Raw genomic sequence first — 18,007 nt, forward strand, 5'->3', positions numbered from 1 at the left:
TGTTGCTACAGCTTGGTTATTATACATTTTCAAAGTGATTTAGAGGCGGAATGCATTGCTCCCGTTATCTGCATTGATAACCACCTAGAACAGGGGTGTCAAACTCAAATACAGAGTGGGCCGAAATTTTAAACTCAACAAAGCCGCTGGCCAAGGTTGAACAAATTAACCTTTAAATAGGACCCAAACAAGTTTTGCATTGAATATTGAACAAGCAAGGCTTATATAACTTTATAGTGACATGCAAAATCGATTTTCAAATAATAATAATACTTAAAAAATATCATTGGCATATCAAATAAAATTTAAATAAAAATTGAATGCCTCTTTTCTATTTGCAGCCTTCTGTGGTAAATATCGGGGAGGCGTAGGGGGGTTGGGTGGTAGCGGGGGTGTATATTGTAGCGTCCCGGAAGAGTTAGTGCTGCAAGGGGTTCTGGGTATTTGTTCTGCTGTGTTTATGTTGTGTTACGGTGCGGATGTTCTCCCGAAATGTGTTCGTCATTCTTGTTTGGTGTGGGTTCACAGTGTGGCGCATATTTGTTACAGTGTTAAAGTTGTTTATACGGCCACCCTCAGTGTGACCTGTATGGCTGTTGACCAAGTATGCCTTGAATTCACTTGTGTGTGTCGAAGCCGCATATATTTTGTAACATGGCCGGCAGGCTGTTTGTATGGAGGAAAAGCGGATGTGACGTCAGGTTGTAGAGGACGCTAAAGGCAGTACCTTTAAGGCACGCCCCTAATATTGTTGGTCGGGTGGAAATCGGGAGAAATTCAGGAGAATGGTTGCCCCGGGAGATTTTCGGGAGGGGCAGTGAAATTCGGGAGCCTCCCGGGAAAATCGGGAGGGTTGGCAAGTATGAGTATTAGGGGTGAATGTGGTGTTACAGTGGCACCGCCGCGCTATAATACCGGCGGGCCAGCTCTAATGTTAATTTGATATTGCCTCAAGGGCCAAATGAAATTACACAGCGGGCCATACACTACCGTTCAAAAGTTTGGGGTCACCCAAACAATTTTGTGGAATAGCCTTCATTTCTAAGAACAAGAATAGACTGTCGAGTTTCAGATGAAAGTTCTCTTTTTCTGGGCATTTTGAGCGTTTAATTGACCCCACAAATGTGATGCTCCAGAAACTCAATCTGCTCAAAGGAAGGTCAGTTTTGTAGCTTCTGTAACGAGCTAAACTGTTTTCAGATGTGTGAACATAATTGCACAAGGGTTTTCTAATCATCAATTAACCTTCTAAAGCCAATGAGCAAACACTTTGTACCATTAGAACACTGGAGTGATAGTTGCTGGAAATGGGCCTCTATACACCTATGTAGATATTGCACCAAAAACCAGACATTTGCAGCTAGAATAGTCATTTACCACATTAGCAATGTATAGAGTGTATTTCTTTAGAGTTAAGACTAGTTTAAAGTTATCTTCATTGAAAAGTACAGCGCTTTTCCTTCAAAAATAAGGACATTTCAATGTGACCCCAAACTTTTGAACGGTAGTGTATTTGGCCCACGGGCCAGAGTTTGACACCCATGACCTAGAACGAGCCAATCATTTCAAGTTAGAATGCAAAAAAACCCCAACTTTTGTCTTCTTTTCTCTCATTAGGATTGTGAACGATAGGCAACATTCCCCAAAAAAAGTGCAGATCCCCTTTAAAACGATCTCCATCAACACCAGTGTAGTATCAAAACGGTCTCAATTTACACAAAACACATTTAACTGCAATCATGTGCAGTTTGTCCAATCAGAAGCCAGGAAATGCTGCTATAGCTGAACTGGTGGCATTTTAACACCTCTGTTAAAGTTAGATGTAAATCAGATGTACAATGGCGCGTACATTAGCTTTAAAATCAGCGCACACTTATCATTGATGTTTTTTCCCCTAAATTGCCAGAGCGTGTTATCTAGCGCGCACACGCATCAAAATGAAACACTTGTAAGTAAACATCTTCCTGTTCTGTTGAATATGGTTTAAAAACATGATAATGATGCACATTTTTTAGGACACAAACCAAAGAACTCAGTTTTACCCATCCACACACACTAGATGATTTTTCAAAAGTCTCAATTTTTAAGGACATAAGTATTTTTTGCTCGTGGACAAGATGCCAAAACGCATAGAAAAGTAAGTCTTTAAGTGTCCTTCTTTGTGTGGACATGGCTAAAGTCAACTTGTAAAAATATCAGAGCAATTTAATAGTTTTTGTCAACTCACACATTGTTGACGTCTGTTCCCGCAACGCGCTCTAGCACCTCGTCCGTGGCCTCCAAGTTGGCTGGGATTTCGGTATGCTGCACAAAAGACAAGTTTCAAAACCAAGCTGAACATGCTTACGCGCCATGAGATAGGGCGTGTGACCGAGGGCGCACTTACCTTGGCATGAAACCTCATTTTGGTATCGAGCAGTTTGGCATAGATCGCCACCAGCTGGCCATATCTGTCATGGAGGTTGCCCTGGAAAAGCAAAATAATCACATTTTAAATGAGCACATTCTAAAAATACAAATAGACAAGGCAACTAAAACATTGGAGAAAAAAAAAGCAAAAAGGCATACTGATAACCCTAATAATAATGCCACTTATCAAAAATACAAGGAGGCTGTTTTGTTTTTCTGAAACCTTTAGTATGTGGCCCAGCTCAGGAGAAAAACACCGCAGACAAATAGGATAAGGGAATTTTAAAAAAGTAACATCCATCCATTTTCTACCGCTTATTCCCTTCGGGGTGGCTGGAGCCTATCTCAGCTACAATCGGGCGGAAGGCGGGGTACACTCTGGACAAGTCGCCACCTCATCGCAGGGCCAACATATTACAATTAGGGATGTCTGATAATATCGGACTGCCGATATTATCGGCTGATAAATGCTTTAAAATGTAATATCGGAAATGATCGGTATCGGTTTCCAAATTATCGGTATCGGTTTCAATGAGTAAAATTTATGACTTTTTAAAAACGCCGCTGTGTACAGAGCGCCAATAAACCTTGAAGGCACTGCCTTTGCGTGCCGGCCCAGTCACATAATATCTATGGCTTTTCACACACACAAGTGAATGCAATGCATACTTGGTCAACAGCCATACAGGTCACACTGAGGGTGGCGTATAAACAACTTTAACACTGTTACAAATATGCGCCACACTGTGAACCCACACCAAACAAGAATGACAAACACATTTCGGGAGAACATCCACACCGTAACACAACAGAACAAATACCCAGAACCCCTTGCAGCACTAACTCTTCCGGGACGCTACAATATACACCCCCCCACACACACACACACCTAAACCCCCCCCCTCAATCCCGCCCACCTAAACCTCCTCCTGCTCTCTCAGGGAGAGCATGTCCCAAATTCCAAGCTGCTGTTTTGAGGCATGTTAAAAAAAATAATGCACTTTGTGACTTCAATAACAAATATGGCAGTGCCATGTTGGCATTTTTTTCCATAACCTGAGTTGATTTATTTTGGAAAACTTTGTTACATTGTTTAATGCATCCAGCGGGGCATCACAACAAAATTAGGCATAATAATGTGTTAATTCCACGACTGTATATATCGGTATCGGTTGATATCGGAATCGGTAATTAAGAGTTGGACAATATCGGAATATCGGCAAAAAAGCCATTATTGGACATCTCTAATTACAATAAATTGAAACATAAAAATATAAATATTTTAATTATAAAAAACATATAGAAAATTAACCAAGTGTATTTATCTACAGATAGACTTACCCAAAGCTGTCCAATTTCCACAATCGAGCTGTTATGCCTCATGCAGTCTTGTAACACCTGTGAAAACGCCCAAACATTCACGAATTTAAAAATATTTCACCATTAATCCATCCATCCATCTTCTTCCGCTTATCCGAGGTCGGGTCGCGGGGGCAGCAGCCTAAGCAGGGAAGCCCAGACTTCCCTCTCCCCAGCCACTTCGTCTAGCTCTTCCCGGGGGATCCCGAGGCGTTCCCAGGCCAGCCGGGAGACATAGTCTTCCCAACGTGTCCTGGGTCTTCCCCGTGGCCTCCTACCGGTCGGACGTGCCCTAAACACCTCCCTAGGGAGGCGTTCGGGTGGCATCCTGACCAGATGCCAGAAACAACTCATCTGGCTCCTCTCGATGTGGAGGAGCAGCGGCTTTACTTTAAGCTTCTCCCGGATGACAGAGCTTCTCACCCTATCTCTAAGGGAGAGACCCGCCACCCGGCGGAGGAAACTCATTTCGGCCGCTTGTACCCGTGATCTTGTCCTTTCTGTCATAACCCAAAGCTCATGACCATAGGTGAGGATGGGAACGTAGATCGACCGGTAAATTGAGAGCTTTGCCTTGCGGCTCAGCTCCTTCTTCACCACAACGGACCGATACAGCGCCCGCATTACTGAAGACGCCGTACCAATCCGCCTGTCGATCTCACGATCCACTCTTCCCTCACTCGTGAACAAGACTCCGAGGTACTTGAACTCCTCCACTTGGGGCAAGATCTCCTCCCCAACCCGGAGATGGCACTCCACCCTTTTCCGGGCGAGAACCATGGACTCGGACTTGGAGGTGCTGATTCTCATCCCAGTCGCTTCACACTCAGCTGCGAACCGGTCCAGTGAGAGCTGAAGATCCTGGCCAGATGAAGCCATCAGGACCACATCATCTGCAAAAAGCAGAGACCTAATCCCGCAGCCACCAAACCGGATCCCCTCAACGCCTTGACTGCGCCTAGAAATTCTGTCCATAAAAGTTATGAACAGAATCGGTGACAAAGGGCAGCCTTGGCGGAGTCCAACCCTCACTGGAAACGTGTCCGACTTACTGCCGGCAATGCGGACCAAGCTCTGACACTGATCATACAGGGAGCGGACCGCCACAATCAGACAGTCCGATACCCCATACTCTCTGAGTCACCATTAATCCAATCTATAATATTTTTAAGGAAATAAAAAATATGATAAGTACTATATATAATTAAAACATTCAGTAAAATATTAAACCAGAAAACTTTGACACAACATGACAATTGAAACAATTAATTTCTAGTAAGCCACTACGGAGTGGGAGAATAAATAAAGGCCTCACATTGCGGTGTCCGTCCCGCAGCACTTTGTGCAGCACATGGCAGAACTTCCAGCTGAGGATGGAGCTGCTGGCCAGGGGGAAGCCTAGTGCATAGGACCAGAAGGTGAAGGCCCCCTTCTCCCTGTGGGTGCCCAGGATGATGCCTGGCAGCGGCGGTTAAGGACGCTCAAAACATCACAGAAAAGTAAAGCAGGGACTTACAAGACCCCTTAAACGTGGGACTCAATTGTTGCAACAAGTGGTCAATGATTGTGTAAAGATATTATTACTGCCACCTACAGGATTGGAGTGCAACAACACTGTCAAGTGACAAGTCCAATCCATGATATAGTTTCTTCTAATTTGGTGGAGGTGTGTACTCTTCAGTCTTTTTGCAAGGATACGTCGTGCATGTTTCTCCTTCACAGGCGTCTCAGTAGAGTTGATGGCTTTGCTGATGCTGCTCAGCTGAAAAGGAAAAATACAAACACATCAGAGACACTAAGATAATTAATACTAAGCTAACACTATGAAAAAGTCTCTATGCACGAGCTGACTTTGTATTAAATACAAAATACCCAAGACAAACAGCACAGTCTGAGCCCCTAATGCGGCAGCATTCCCGATGTCTTTTTTTTTTTTTTGCAGTTACCTAATGCATCTTTTGAGTCAGTTGCCTGATACTCCTTGTACATCTTCAGTAAAAAATTTAAAAAAAGGAGCTGATGTTCCCACATAAGATGATATCTTCGAGCATTGTGCAGCTATTGAGGTCGCAACCGGTTCAGCAGGCAAGACGAGAGTCAACAATGACAGGACAACAGGAAGGAAGAAGCACAAGTTCAGCTGGTAACGTTTGACTTGCTACATCTACAACTTCAGATAGGTCCACAAATGGAGACAAGGGACGCTTGTTTAAAGACAAGCATAATGAATCCCACTGGGCATAGACATAGTTTCATGTACCATTCAAGCAAAACTATCATTTGTAATCAAAATGCTTTGGGAAAATATGCTAGCATACATGTAATACAGATCAAAATGTTATAATCATTACATAAATGTTGAATAACATATGGACAATTATTTGCTAAGTTCTTTTTAAGCAACCCTGCTTACATTTTAACCTCTTAAGGCCCAAGCTGTTTGTTTACATTTTTTTTTTTAATTATTTCTCTTTGCTATTTGGGCTTATTGGACCCTAATTAGAATGAAAACAAAAAATCATCTTTTGATATGATGTACTTAGTCCATAAGTACACAAATGTGTACTTCATGTGTAGTCACATGCAAATTTTTATTTTCACACTTTTTTCCCAAAAAATTCCATTGTATGTTATACTCTTCTGACACCACCAGATAGCAGTATAAGTGTCCATATGTCGGCATAAGACCCCAATTCAGTAGTGTACACAATTTTGGAAATAAGAGCTAAAAGGTGCCGTCCACGCATGTGGCCACTAAGGCCTTTAGAGGCTATACACGTGTTTGTCAGTCCTGTAAATATTTGTAGCAAATGTTGCATTGATTTGGCTGCTCACTTATATGAGGCATAAATAACCAACTGAGAACGTGCCTGGTATGTTAACGTAACATATTATGGTAAGAGTCATTCAAATAACTATAACATATAGAACATGCTATACGTTTACCAAACAATCTGTCACTCCTGATCGCTAAATCCCATGAAATCTTATACGTCTAGTCTCTTACGTGAATGAGCTAAATAATATTATTTGATATTTTACGGTAATGTGTTAATAATTTCACACATAAGTCGCTCCTGAGTATAAGTCACACCCCTGGCCAAACTATGAAAAAAAATGTGATTTATAGTCCAAAATATACTGTAGTCTAAAACGGCACCTGACTTACGTCACTTGGCCTCGTTATAGTTTCTTAAATGTGCCCCATGTCCTACCTCACCTTTTATGATTATGGAAGAAGAGGGAAAGACGAAGAAATCAGTGGGAAAATAACAGACAAGAGCAGCTGCCAAAGCGCTACAAGATAGTTTCTATTTTCAAAGAATGTATTGTGATTGCACATTGTCGTTGAGTTGAGTGTATGTTTGCAAAACAAGCAGAGTATTATGCAAGACACTCATCCAGTAGAGGCATTAATCCACACATGACTTTAATCTCTTTTTGCCACAATGATTCCACACGAAGATGACTGTGTTTAATATATTGAGTGTATGTGTGGATTTCAGGTCTGTCACAGTAATTGGATGAATGAATAAAGACATGTCTTGATCAGTTAAGTAACCAATCAGGACTTAGGCGAAACCATGTGGCAACTTTGACTTCCTGTTTGGGCATTTGTCTCAGTACGTTTATTACAAATATTTTAAGTTCATGGCTATGTATCAGGAAAACAACACACAAAGATAGTCTTCTGCCGTAGTAAAGTGCTGCCAGGGTTAATTAAACAAGAGACGACTCCCTCTTCTCCCCCCTTCTACTTTCTGGTGACGCAAATTGAACCTCCGCTGGCTCACGTTTACACAGCGCAAGTTTGGCGCGGCGGCATGGAGGCCCTTGTGACAATGAGGGTCTTGTTGGCTTTTGCGGGAGGAAAGCCGCCAGAGAGGATGAATACTGGATGGCATGTAGAGTGGGAGGCACTCTGGCACACAAAGGCTGGCTCATAGGCCTCAACAGATGGACGTATGAGCAGCAAGGCTGTGGGGGAAGTAGTAGTAGTAGTAGTAGATGGATTCCATCTACTTGGAGAGTTGTAAATGGTTACAGGAAGAAAAAAAAATGATGGTACAATTTTCCTTCATACCGTCCATACGGCATAAGCAAAAGTTAAAAATCCTTCAAATTGAGTACGACTCCAGCGCTGCAATATCAGGACCACTTCCGCTGTACACAGCTCTGCAGACTGTATAATGAATACAGGAGTCTATTCCCCTGAACTTTGGACTCCATTTAAAATGACTAAATCGTTTGTTTATGTTATGCTTCACCGAGGGCCGTTACTAGGAATTCTGTGCCCCCTAAAAGAATATCGGTTGCCATCATTGCCACCTTCAATTTTGTAGTTTTTCAGGATTCTTGGCCGACCTTGGTTTAATACATCCCATTTGTTTCCTTTTATACGATTAACAACTTAACATTTCTCATTTCACTGATTTGCAACATGTTATCACACCTCTGATTGCAAATATATTTTCAATTAACCACTCAACAAAAATGTAGTGGGTATTTTATTGTATCTAACAATCAAGCACTGATGTGCAAAAAACCAAAGTGTCTTGGCTCAAGATAGTCCACAGGTAAATATGTAGCATTTACCTTAAATATGCAAGTAAAACAAAGAGCACACGGAATATGTTGTTATGAAACAAATATCAAAAACAACAACAAGCCTCATCTAATGTCAATTCAAGTTTAAATTGGCTCGTTTGTTCCCTGTAAGTATTCTCAGAAAGCTCAACGCCAGGCTTTATTGTTAGCAAATTTACTGGTGAGGTCTTTGAAGTCTAATTGTTGGGTTGGATGACTTTCACTTGTAAGTCTAGAAAAGCTACTTGGTTTAGATGTTGTGGATCTAAGATAGTTCTTAACTAGTTTCAGTTTGCCAAATGCACTTTCGCCACCTGCCAAAGTCAAAGGTAGTGTTAAGATATGAAAGTCAGTAAAAGTCAGTAAAACTGTCCCAAATTCGAAATAGTCTTTTTTTACTTTGTTGTTTTCAGCTATTATGGTGTTCTTATTTTATATTGCTATGAAAACAAACAACAAATCTTTGAACATTTAACTTTTTTGTATTTAGGCTATTCACATTTTACAAGACCACATTGAACACGTTAGTCAGATGCTCAGACTTGGTTTTGGCCTGGTTTGTACGGCAGACAATGGCCAGTTTTGCTAAATATAAGTTTTTTTACCAATGTTTTTGGTGTCGTTACGGCCGACAATAAACAGTTTTGCTCCATAAAGTGATCAGTAGAATTCCTGTCCTTCTTAAAGTGTCTTGACAGATGTTACAATAATTTAAAAAAAATATTCGTCAACACTGTTCAAACTATTGTTGCCACTTGTCACTCACATAGTTGCATTGCAAAATCCCACAGAAGAAATTGCTATGAGTTTATTTTGTTTTAAGTTCACATTGGATTTGATTTTGTGCTTGCCATATTTGCTGTGCGCAGAGGACACTATACAGTTAAAGTTGCTCACCATTCTTTAAAAAAAAGATTTTAATATCCTGGGCCCCTGCTCTTTGGCTCCTACTCCTGGCATCTTTCCCAACTCTTTTCTGATGAACTGAATTGTGCTTTTCGGGGGGCATCCTAACCTTGCTGGAGTTCACTCGTGCTCACTTAATTGCCATGAGGAAGTACCATGGCGGGAAGAATGAACTGCGGTTTGGACGAAACCTTTTATTTTAAGAAGTGGCCAAATGAGTTATGGTAATGGTTAAATTTAGAATATTGTATCTCTTGTGGCTTTGTTTTCATTCGGACTCATTCGTATGGATATATATTAGTTAAGTGTATGCATAATAATTTTGTCACAAAGGCTACTGGGGGCTGTGTTTGGGCCCTGCGGGCTGTGTGACAGCCCTGGCTTCACCTTCTGCAAAAATACAGGAGGAAGAAGATTGCCCAATGTGCTAAACGTGCTGTTTGCGGAGATGGCAGAAGGATTATAGATAAACCTATGGATAACGGAAACATATATAATAGTCTCCTTTTCAGGTGAGAAAGGACGCTAAAGGCAGTACCTTTAAGGCACGCCCCCAATATTGTTGTCCGGGTGGAAATCGGGAGAAATTCGGGACAATGGTTGCCCCGGGAGATTTTCGGGAGGGGCACTGAAATTCAGGAGTCTCCCGGGAAAATCGGGAGGGTTGGCAAGTATGCTTTAACTATAATGAGCCTGTGTTTGTCTACACCTGTCTGAAAGTCTGCGTGTGTTTGTCTCCGAGAAGCACTGTTGTGAACTTTATACACTTTGTACCTCCACAAGGAGGTAAAGTATGTGTTCAGGCACTAAATCAGTGGAGTCCATTTGTCAGTTAGGGACATACCTCAAAAAGTTGTGTACCAATGTTGAGGAGACTTTCAGGAAACGTCAGAAATGGGATAGAATTTGGTGGTGTTCTGGATTATTTCTACTACGTTGCCTTACGTTTACATCAACATGCTGAACTTCTGTGTATGTATGCTAGCTTCCCCACCTACACCCACAGAGACAAAGAGAGTGAATGACTGTCAAGAGGGCTAAGTCTGTTTATTTCATTTAGCTATTAAAACCAGGTGCAAAATGCAAAACCTCTTTGCAGCAAGTTTGGAAGACAAAAGAAACACGGACAGACTTTAATTAATCCTTGAATTCTATTGGGTTTGTTTTTCTGTTAGCAACATAGCTTAAAAACTTTTGATTAAACTTTCAGGAAATTTCAGGAATGGGATAAGGAACAAATGATTCGATATTAGGGGTGAGTCAGATCATTGTCTGGATTGAGGATCTTTTAAAAGGATTGGAGGGCTCTGCTCTCAGAGTGCTTTTCTAGTTACAGCCAGGGCGGCTATACCAGTGTTAGAATAATTGTTTCTAAGTTATCACAAAAAACTTTGTGTTACATTGAGTGCCCGGTGAGAAGCAAAAGTTGTCTTTGAAACCTACCAAGAGTAAGGCTCGTAAAACTCCACTGTGTAAGGGGGGAAGCAACATGAAGGTGTTCCTGTTTCTTTCATGTATTATAATCAAACAGAAAGATATTGTCTGACCCAAGGACTATAAAAGCGAAGAGGAAGCAGGACCAGAATCCCCTCCAGGCGACCTATTTTTCAACTGTTTTACGAACGTCTTTTTGAACTGTTTTACGAACCTCTTTTTGAACTCGTTTGCGACCTTTTCTTTTGAACTGTTCTGTAACCAAAGGCAACGCTGTTTACAACCCACTTCCCTCTGGAAGCAGCTGTGGTCATGTGGTTGGGAAAGGCAAATAAAGGGGGAGTTGTACAATCTTTCGCCAGAGCGTGCTGGAGATTGTACAAGAGTACAGTGTCCCGGCGTCACTCCTCAACTGAGCCAAATTGAATTCTGTCTCTGTTTGATTCTTTGCTTCTTGTCTTATTTAATAGATGTCATCAGTGTTTGAACCTGACAACCAGCATACCCTGGCAAATGTCACTCACTAACTAACATCTTAAGAGCTTGAACTGAATATCAAGTTGACAGCTCGAGTTTTTTAGCTCACTGTCTCACACTCAGTGGGAGGACCAGGTTTAAGCCCCGGCAGGAGCTGGACCAGGCAGGTTATACATCGTGTTTATGCGTACCCTGTACCTGCACTCTGGACTTGTCCAACGTAATAGATGCCATATATCACAAAGTGTGGGACAGGAGGACATAAACGTTAGCAACACTAGCATAGCTAAGTGAGCTACACTGCTAACATTACTCACATTTTATTAGCAATATCATGCTTGGTTAGCCTATTCGCTAAAGAAAAATAAAATGAAAATCAAATATGAAACAAATAGTTTTTTTTACAGCTGCCACATCTGAGGCTGACTGATAGCTTTAAGATGTATAGAGAAGCCTTTATAAAAAAAAAAGTAATGGCCGTATACACAGGGAGGGCTCATCTAGCTAGGGGCTGGTCAGAGTTGGAATGTGAAACAAGGGATTTCCTTCATGACATGAAAAAAAAAACTTCAAAAGTGAGCTTTTGGGTGCCTCTTCTGTCAAGAGTGAATCAAACAAGTGAGGGAAAGCAAGTTTTGGCACTCAAACCGACTCTCGGGACATATATTATCTTTAAAAAGTAACTTTTGCATTATAAGGGACCTTTAATACATCATTTAGTTTCCAAGCTTGCATACAGAATGTAATACAAAGACAAGCAAACACCACAGCTGACTCACGCCATTTTCGTGCTGCTAGCACCACCATGACAACATCCATTGAGTTGGCTCAGAGTACTTTGGTGCCACGCTGGGTCTGTCTGGAAAATCTGTACATCTGCCAAGCATCCGCGAGTAGAAAGGAGAGGTAGGGAAAGCCTGAAATAATCCCCCTTGCCACCCGTTCGCCATAAGGTTGGCTGCCAGCTCGCATTATTGTTGACATTAATTTACTAGCTGCCTTATGTTCTCCATCGTGCCTTTACTTCCACAGCTGTGCTCTTCAGAAGCATGTGAGAACCAACCACGAGGGTGCTTAGACCTCGTCGTTACAGCGCTAATGAAAATTGTCAAAGTTTGCTTCTCATTGGTCAAAAATGCTGCCAGACGACAGCACTTATCAGCTTAAATAAATACACAACAGCAGGGGATCTAGCTGAAAAGGTCACAAACGACTCTGGAACTTAACTAACACATATCATCTGTGCTTTACTCGACAACTAGCCAGTTAAAGTACCGCTGAAGCATGGGTGTCAAACTCTGGCCCGCCGTGTAATTTCAATTGGCCCTTGGGGCGATATCAAATCAACACTGGAGCTGGCCCGCCGATTATATACAGCGGCGGTGCCGCGGTAACACCGCATTCACCGCTAATTCTCATACGTGCCAACCCTCCCGGGACACTCCGAAATTTCAGTGCCCCTCCCGAAAATCGTCACGTCCGCTTTTCATCCAGTCCAACACACAAGTGAATGCAAGGCATACTTGATCAACAGCGATACAGGTTACACTGAGGGTGGCCGTATAAACAACTTTAACACTGTTACAAATATACGCCACACTGTGAACCCACACCAAAGAAGAATGACAAACACATTTCGGGAGAACATCCGAACCGTAACACAACATATACACAACAGAACAAATACCCAGAACCCTTTGCAGCACTAACTCTTCCGGGACGTGTATTTGTTCCGCACTTTTCATTTAAAGGCTTACTGAAACCCACTACTACCGACCACGCAGTCTGATAGTTTATATATCAATGATGAAATCTTAACATTGCAACACATGCCAATACGGCCGGGTTAACTTATAAAGTGCAATTTTAAATTTCCCGGGAAACTTCCGGTTGAAAACGTCTATGTATGATGACGTTTGCGCGTGACGTCAATGGTTGAAGCAGAAGTATTGGGACACCATTGTATCCCAATACAAACAGCCCTGTTTTCATCGCAAAATTCCACAGTATTCTGGACATCTGTGTTGGTGAATCTTTTGCAATTTGTTCAATTAACAATGGAGGCTGCAAAGAAGAAAGCTGTAGGTGGGATCGGTGTATTAGCGGCCGGCTGCAGCAACACAACCAGGAGGACTTTGAGTGGGATAGCAGACACGCTATCCGACGCTAGCCGCCGACCGCATCGATGATCGGGTGAAGTCCTTCGTCGTGCCGTCGATCGCTGGAATGCAGGTGAGCACGGGTGTTGATGAGCAGATGAGGGCTGGCGTAGGTGGAGAGCTTATGTTTTTAGCATAGCTCTGTTGAGGTCCGGTAGCTAAGTTAGCTTCAATGGCGTCCTTAGCAACAGCATTGCTAGGTGGTACAGCAGTAACCGTGTGGTTACAGGTCCAGTGTTTGGTAGTATTGTTGATCTTCTGTCTATCCTTCCAGTCAGGGGCTTATTTCTTTTGTTTCTATCTGCATTTAAGCACGATGCTATCACGTTAGCTCCGTAGCTAAAGTGCTTCGCCGATGTATTGTCGTGGAGATAAAAGTCACTGTGAATGTCCATTTCGCGTTCTCGACTCTTTTTCAAGAGGATATAGTATCCGAGGTGGTTTAAAATACAAATCCGTGATCCACAATAGAAAAAGGAGAAAGTGGGGAATCCAATGAGCCAGCTTGTACCTCAGTTACGGTCAGAGCGAAAAAAGATACGTCCTGCACTGCACTCTAGTCCTTCACTCTCACGTTCCTCATCCACAAATCTTTCATCCTCGCTCAAATTAATGGGGTAATCGTTGCTTTCTCGGTCCAAATCGCTCTCGCTGCTGGTGTAAACAATGGGGAAATGTGAGGAGCCCTTCAACTTGCGACGTCACGCTACTTCCGGTACAGGCAAGGCTTTTTTTTATCAGCGACCAAAAAAATCCTTTCAGCAAAAATATGGCAATATCGCAAAATGATCAAGTATGACACATAGAATGGATCTGCTATCCCCGTTTAAATAAGAAAATTTCATTTCAGTAGGCCTTTAAATAAATATAAAAATGCTACAGTACAAACCAACATTTAAAACAATAAAAGCTTATACATGAAAACACACAAAATACTACTGTAAGACTAAAACACTAATAGTATAAGAAACACAAAACGTGCAAAATAGTGGATTTTCTAACAGTGTGTCTATTTTAGTTATTTAAATAAAAAAAGAGAAAAAGGTCAAAATATTTCAGTCCGTGTATAAGTACTTTTTGAGTACATTCAACAATGCTGCAATAATAATGATAACCGTGATTATTTTGGTCACAATATTAATATGAAATGTTCATATAGCTTTGCTAGTGTGGCTAACGTTTCTGTCCTTCTGTCCCGCACCTTTAATGTCATGTTGTTGTCTGGGAAATATGACTCCTATGTGTTGGGAAAGTGCAGAGTTACAGTATGTGTTTCCCATAAACTGCCAAGATACCTGTGGCGGTGGGGGCGTGGCTATGGGCGTGGTCACCATGACATCGAGTAATTTGCATAATTTACTACAATGATATGATTTTCTCTAAAAAAAATGTATACTTACTAATTAATAATAACAGTTTTGTTTTAAACGTCCATCCATCCATCCATCCATTTTACAATATAATTACAACACTTTATGTACATATTTATATACAGACTTGAACAATAAGTTATTCACTGAAATATATTTATTAATTGCGGTTCTTACAAAAAATATATCTTATAAAATATAAAAGCTAAAATGTCTCTTAAAGCTCTGCCCTTTTAATTAGTGCATACTAAATAATTTAACTTTGGCCTACTACTACAACCATATTATTTACCAGCAACATAAAGTGAAACAGAGGCAAAGGTGTCCTGCCACAGTCAGTAACAAATAAACAGAAAACAGTAGTGGTCAAATACAAATAAGGCAACAAGAGAAGTATCCTACACTTTTATTTTGTAAAGTAAATCTGAACAGCCTATATGGGCATCTACATCAACTATATGATTTGCCTGAGAAGCTGGACAGGACCAAAAAAAAAATCAAAAAAAAAAACAAAAAAATGTATTTGAGGCGGACGTAATTCTTTCGTGGCGGGCCGCCACTAATAAATGAATGTGTGGGAAACACTGTATATAGAAATGTAGATAAAGTACATAATAGCTCTATTTGGAAATGCACACTCTGTCGGAGACAAACAGGGACAAACACAGCTCATTAGCAATAAAGCTACGGAAATGAAAGTAAAAGTACTTATAGTTAAATCACTTTTAAACAAAGTGTGGGAGTTGTTTTGCATAAATGTGGTGGTCAAGTGAAGGCTGTCATGTACAGTATGTGGGAGGCAACATCCTGCTTGCTGTCATATGATTAAGCCATCTTTGTCATGTGACAAAGATGGCTGAACTATGCTCAAGTCAAGGTGAAACATCTCACATACACACAGCGTCCTAAATGTGTGTGTGGGTGCAGCGTTTGCTTCCCCTCGCTCTTCTTGTTGACGACTGAGCACCGGAGAGGCGGGTGGGGGAGGGCGAGGGTTGTGGTGGGGATGGTCGTGAATAAACAGAGCGCCTGAGTGAGAGTGAGGCAGGGAATATCACACTCCTAATACTTTGGGCCTTTTCCTGTCCACTGCAAAAGGAGAGCAGTTGTGTGTTGTGTTCACTCAGTGTTTGTGTAGTTTGTCTGTCTGTGCTCGTGTTGTGTCCAAAACATGCGCTCACACAATTGTATTTGCACTGAAAACATGTAATAATTATCAACCGATACTGATATATACAGTCGTGGAATTAACACATTATTATGCCTAATTTTGTTGTGATGCCCCGCTGGATGCATTAAACAACGTAACAAGGTTTTCCAAAATAAATCAACGCAAGTTATGGAAAAAAATGCCAACATGGCACTGCCATATTTATTATTGAAGTCACAAAGTGCATTATTTTTTTTAACATGCCTCAAAACAGCAGCTTGGAATTTGGGACATGCTGAGGTTGAGGTGGGGGTGGGGGTAGCGGGGGGTGTATATTGTAGCGTCCCGGAAGAGTTAGTGCTGCAAGGGGTTCTGGGTATTTGTTCTGTTTATGTTGTGTTACGGTGCGGATGTTCTCCCGACATGTGTTTGTCATTCTTGTTTGGTGTGGGTTCACAGTGTGGCGCATATTTGTAACAGTGTTAAAGTTGTTTATACGGCCACCCTCAGTGTGACCTGTATGGCTGTTGACCAAGTATGCCTTGCATTCGCTTGTGTGTGTGAAAAGCCGTAGATATTATGTGACTGGGCCGGCACGCAAAGGCAGTGCCTTTAAGGTTTATTGGCACTCTGTACTTCTCCCTACGTCCGTGTACACAGCGGCGTTTTAAAAAGTCATAAATTTTACTTTTTGAAACCGATAACGATAATTTCCGATATTACATTTTAAAGCATTTATCGGCCGATAATATCGGCAGTCCGATATTATCGGACATCTCTACTGGATATTGTTCAGATATTAAGAACTTGCACACAAAGCAACACTGGAGGTGACTATGACGTGCGCATTTTCCGCGCATGTGTATTAGGTTGCGTTGCGCCGACGGACGGAGGGGGGCGGTGGTCTTAAACGGTGGCATTGTTGTGTGTGGACACGGATAAGGTTAGGTGGGATTTACCCTGGATAACCTTATCCGGCTTAGTGGAAACAGGGCCTGAGAGTGTGCATGAACACTTGGACTTCACACATAGGCATGAATCCATTTAAGTGGACCCCGACTTAAACAAGTTGAAAAACTTATTCGGGTGTTACCATTTAGTGGTCAATTGTACGGACTATGTACTTCACTGTGCAAACTACTAATACAAGTCTCAATCAATCAATCAATCAATCAGGTGTGAAAATACAAAAAAACAAACTATTTGTGAAATCGGACTCATTTAGTGCATGGAAACGTAGTGACTGAGATTGCATGCATTAGTCAGTGAAAATATTGATTGATTGAAACTTTTATTAGTAGATTGCACAGTACAGTACATATTCCGTACAATTGACCACTAAATGGTATGGGTGTAACGGTAAGTGTATTTGTATTGAACCGTTTCGGTACGGGGGTTCCGGTTCGGAGGTGTACTGAACGAGTTTCCACACGGACATATTAAGTAGCGTAACGCACCTTGTGTAAACAATGCACACAGAGGCACAACACACGGCATGCTAGCAGCTAACGGGCTACGATAGACTGACCATACGTCCTCTTTTCACCGGACATGTCCTCTTTTGCGGAGCTGTCAGGGCGGAGTTTCTTAAATGCCTCAAATGTCCGGCATTTTGAGTTAGGGTTGCGTGTATTTTCAATGTACGTTCAGGGTTAAGAAGGGGTTAAAAACAAAACAAATTGTGCGTGCAGCAGCATTGGTGAGGGAGGGGCAGAGACAGAGAGAGCGAGAGAGTTATGATAAACATGCATGCGTCGCCAGGCTCTGCTTTTTATCCATAGATTTATCAGATTTAATTTTTCATTATCTATAGCCGGGGTGTCAAAAGTGTGCCCCGGAGGCCATTTGCGGCCCACAGCTAATGTTTTAAAGGCCCACGGCACAATCTAAAAATACTATTAAAATAAACAAAACATAAGAAAAGTGAAATAAAAAAGCTTAAAGGTGAAATGTAAGTTAGAAAAAGTTGCAATGTTGACTAATAAAACCAAGCTGGGTTTTTTTTCTTTCAAACTGTCATTGCTCAAAACATAATATTGAATCAAAATCAATGTTATTATGAATTATTGACCTATCCAAGGTCCCCATTACTTCACATTAAATATTCCACTAAGAAAAATATTTTTGGTGGAAGATTTTGCAAATTTGGTAAATAA

The 18,007-nt window shown here is 41.5% G+C and overlaps 1 protein-coding gene across 1 annotated transcript in view; it reads right to left on the reverse strand.

Moving 5' to 3' along the window:
- hip1rb (huntingtin interacting protein 1 related b) overlaps positions 1-18,007 on the reverse strand; it is a 63,088-nt gene that overhangs the window by 43,893 nt on the left and 1,188 nt on the right. Inside the window, exons 2-6 of the mRNA XM_062025782.1 lie at positions 5,467-5,530; positions 5,084-5,226; positions 3,751-3,807; positions 2,387-2,467; positions 2,228-2,304 (exon numbers count right to left, since the gene is read on the reverse strand). Of these exons, the coding sequence (XP_061881766.1) occupies positions 2,228-2,304; positions 2,387-2,467; positions 3,751-3,807; positions 5,084-5,226; positions 5,467-5,530 (422 nt within the window). The remainder of the gene's footprint in view (positions 1-2,227; positions 2,305-2,386; positions 2,468-3,750; positions 3,808-5,083; positions 5,227-5,466; positions 5,531-18,007) is intronic.

Source organism: Entelurus aequoreus, linkage group LG17 (genome assembly GCF_033978785.1).
Source record: "Entelurus aequoreus isolate RoL-2023_Sb linkage group LG17, RoL_Eaeq_v1.1, whole genome shotgun sequence".
Lineage (NCBI taxonomy): Eukaryota > Metazoa > Chordata > Actinopteri > Syngnathiformes > Syngnathidae > Entelurus > Entelurus aequoreus.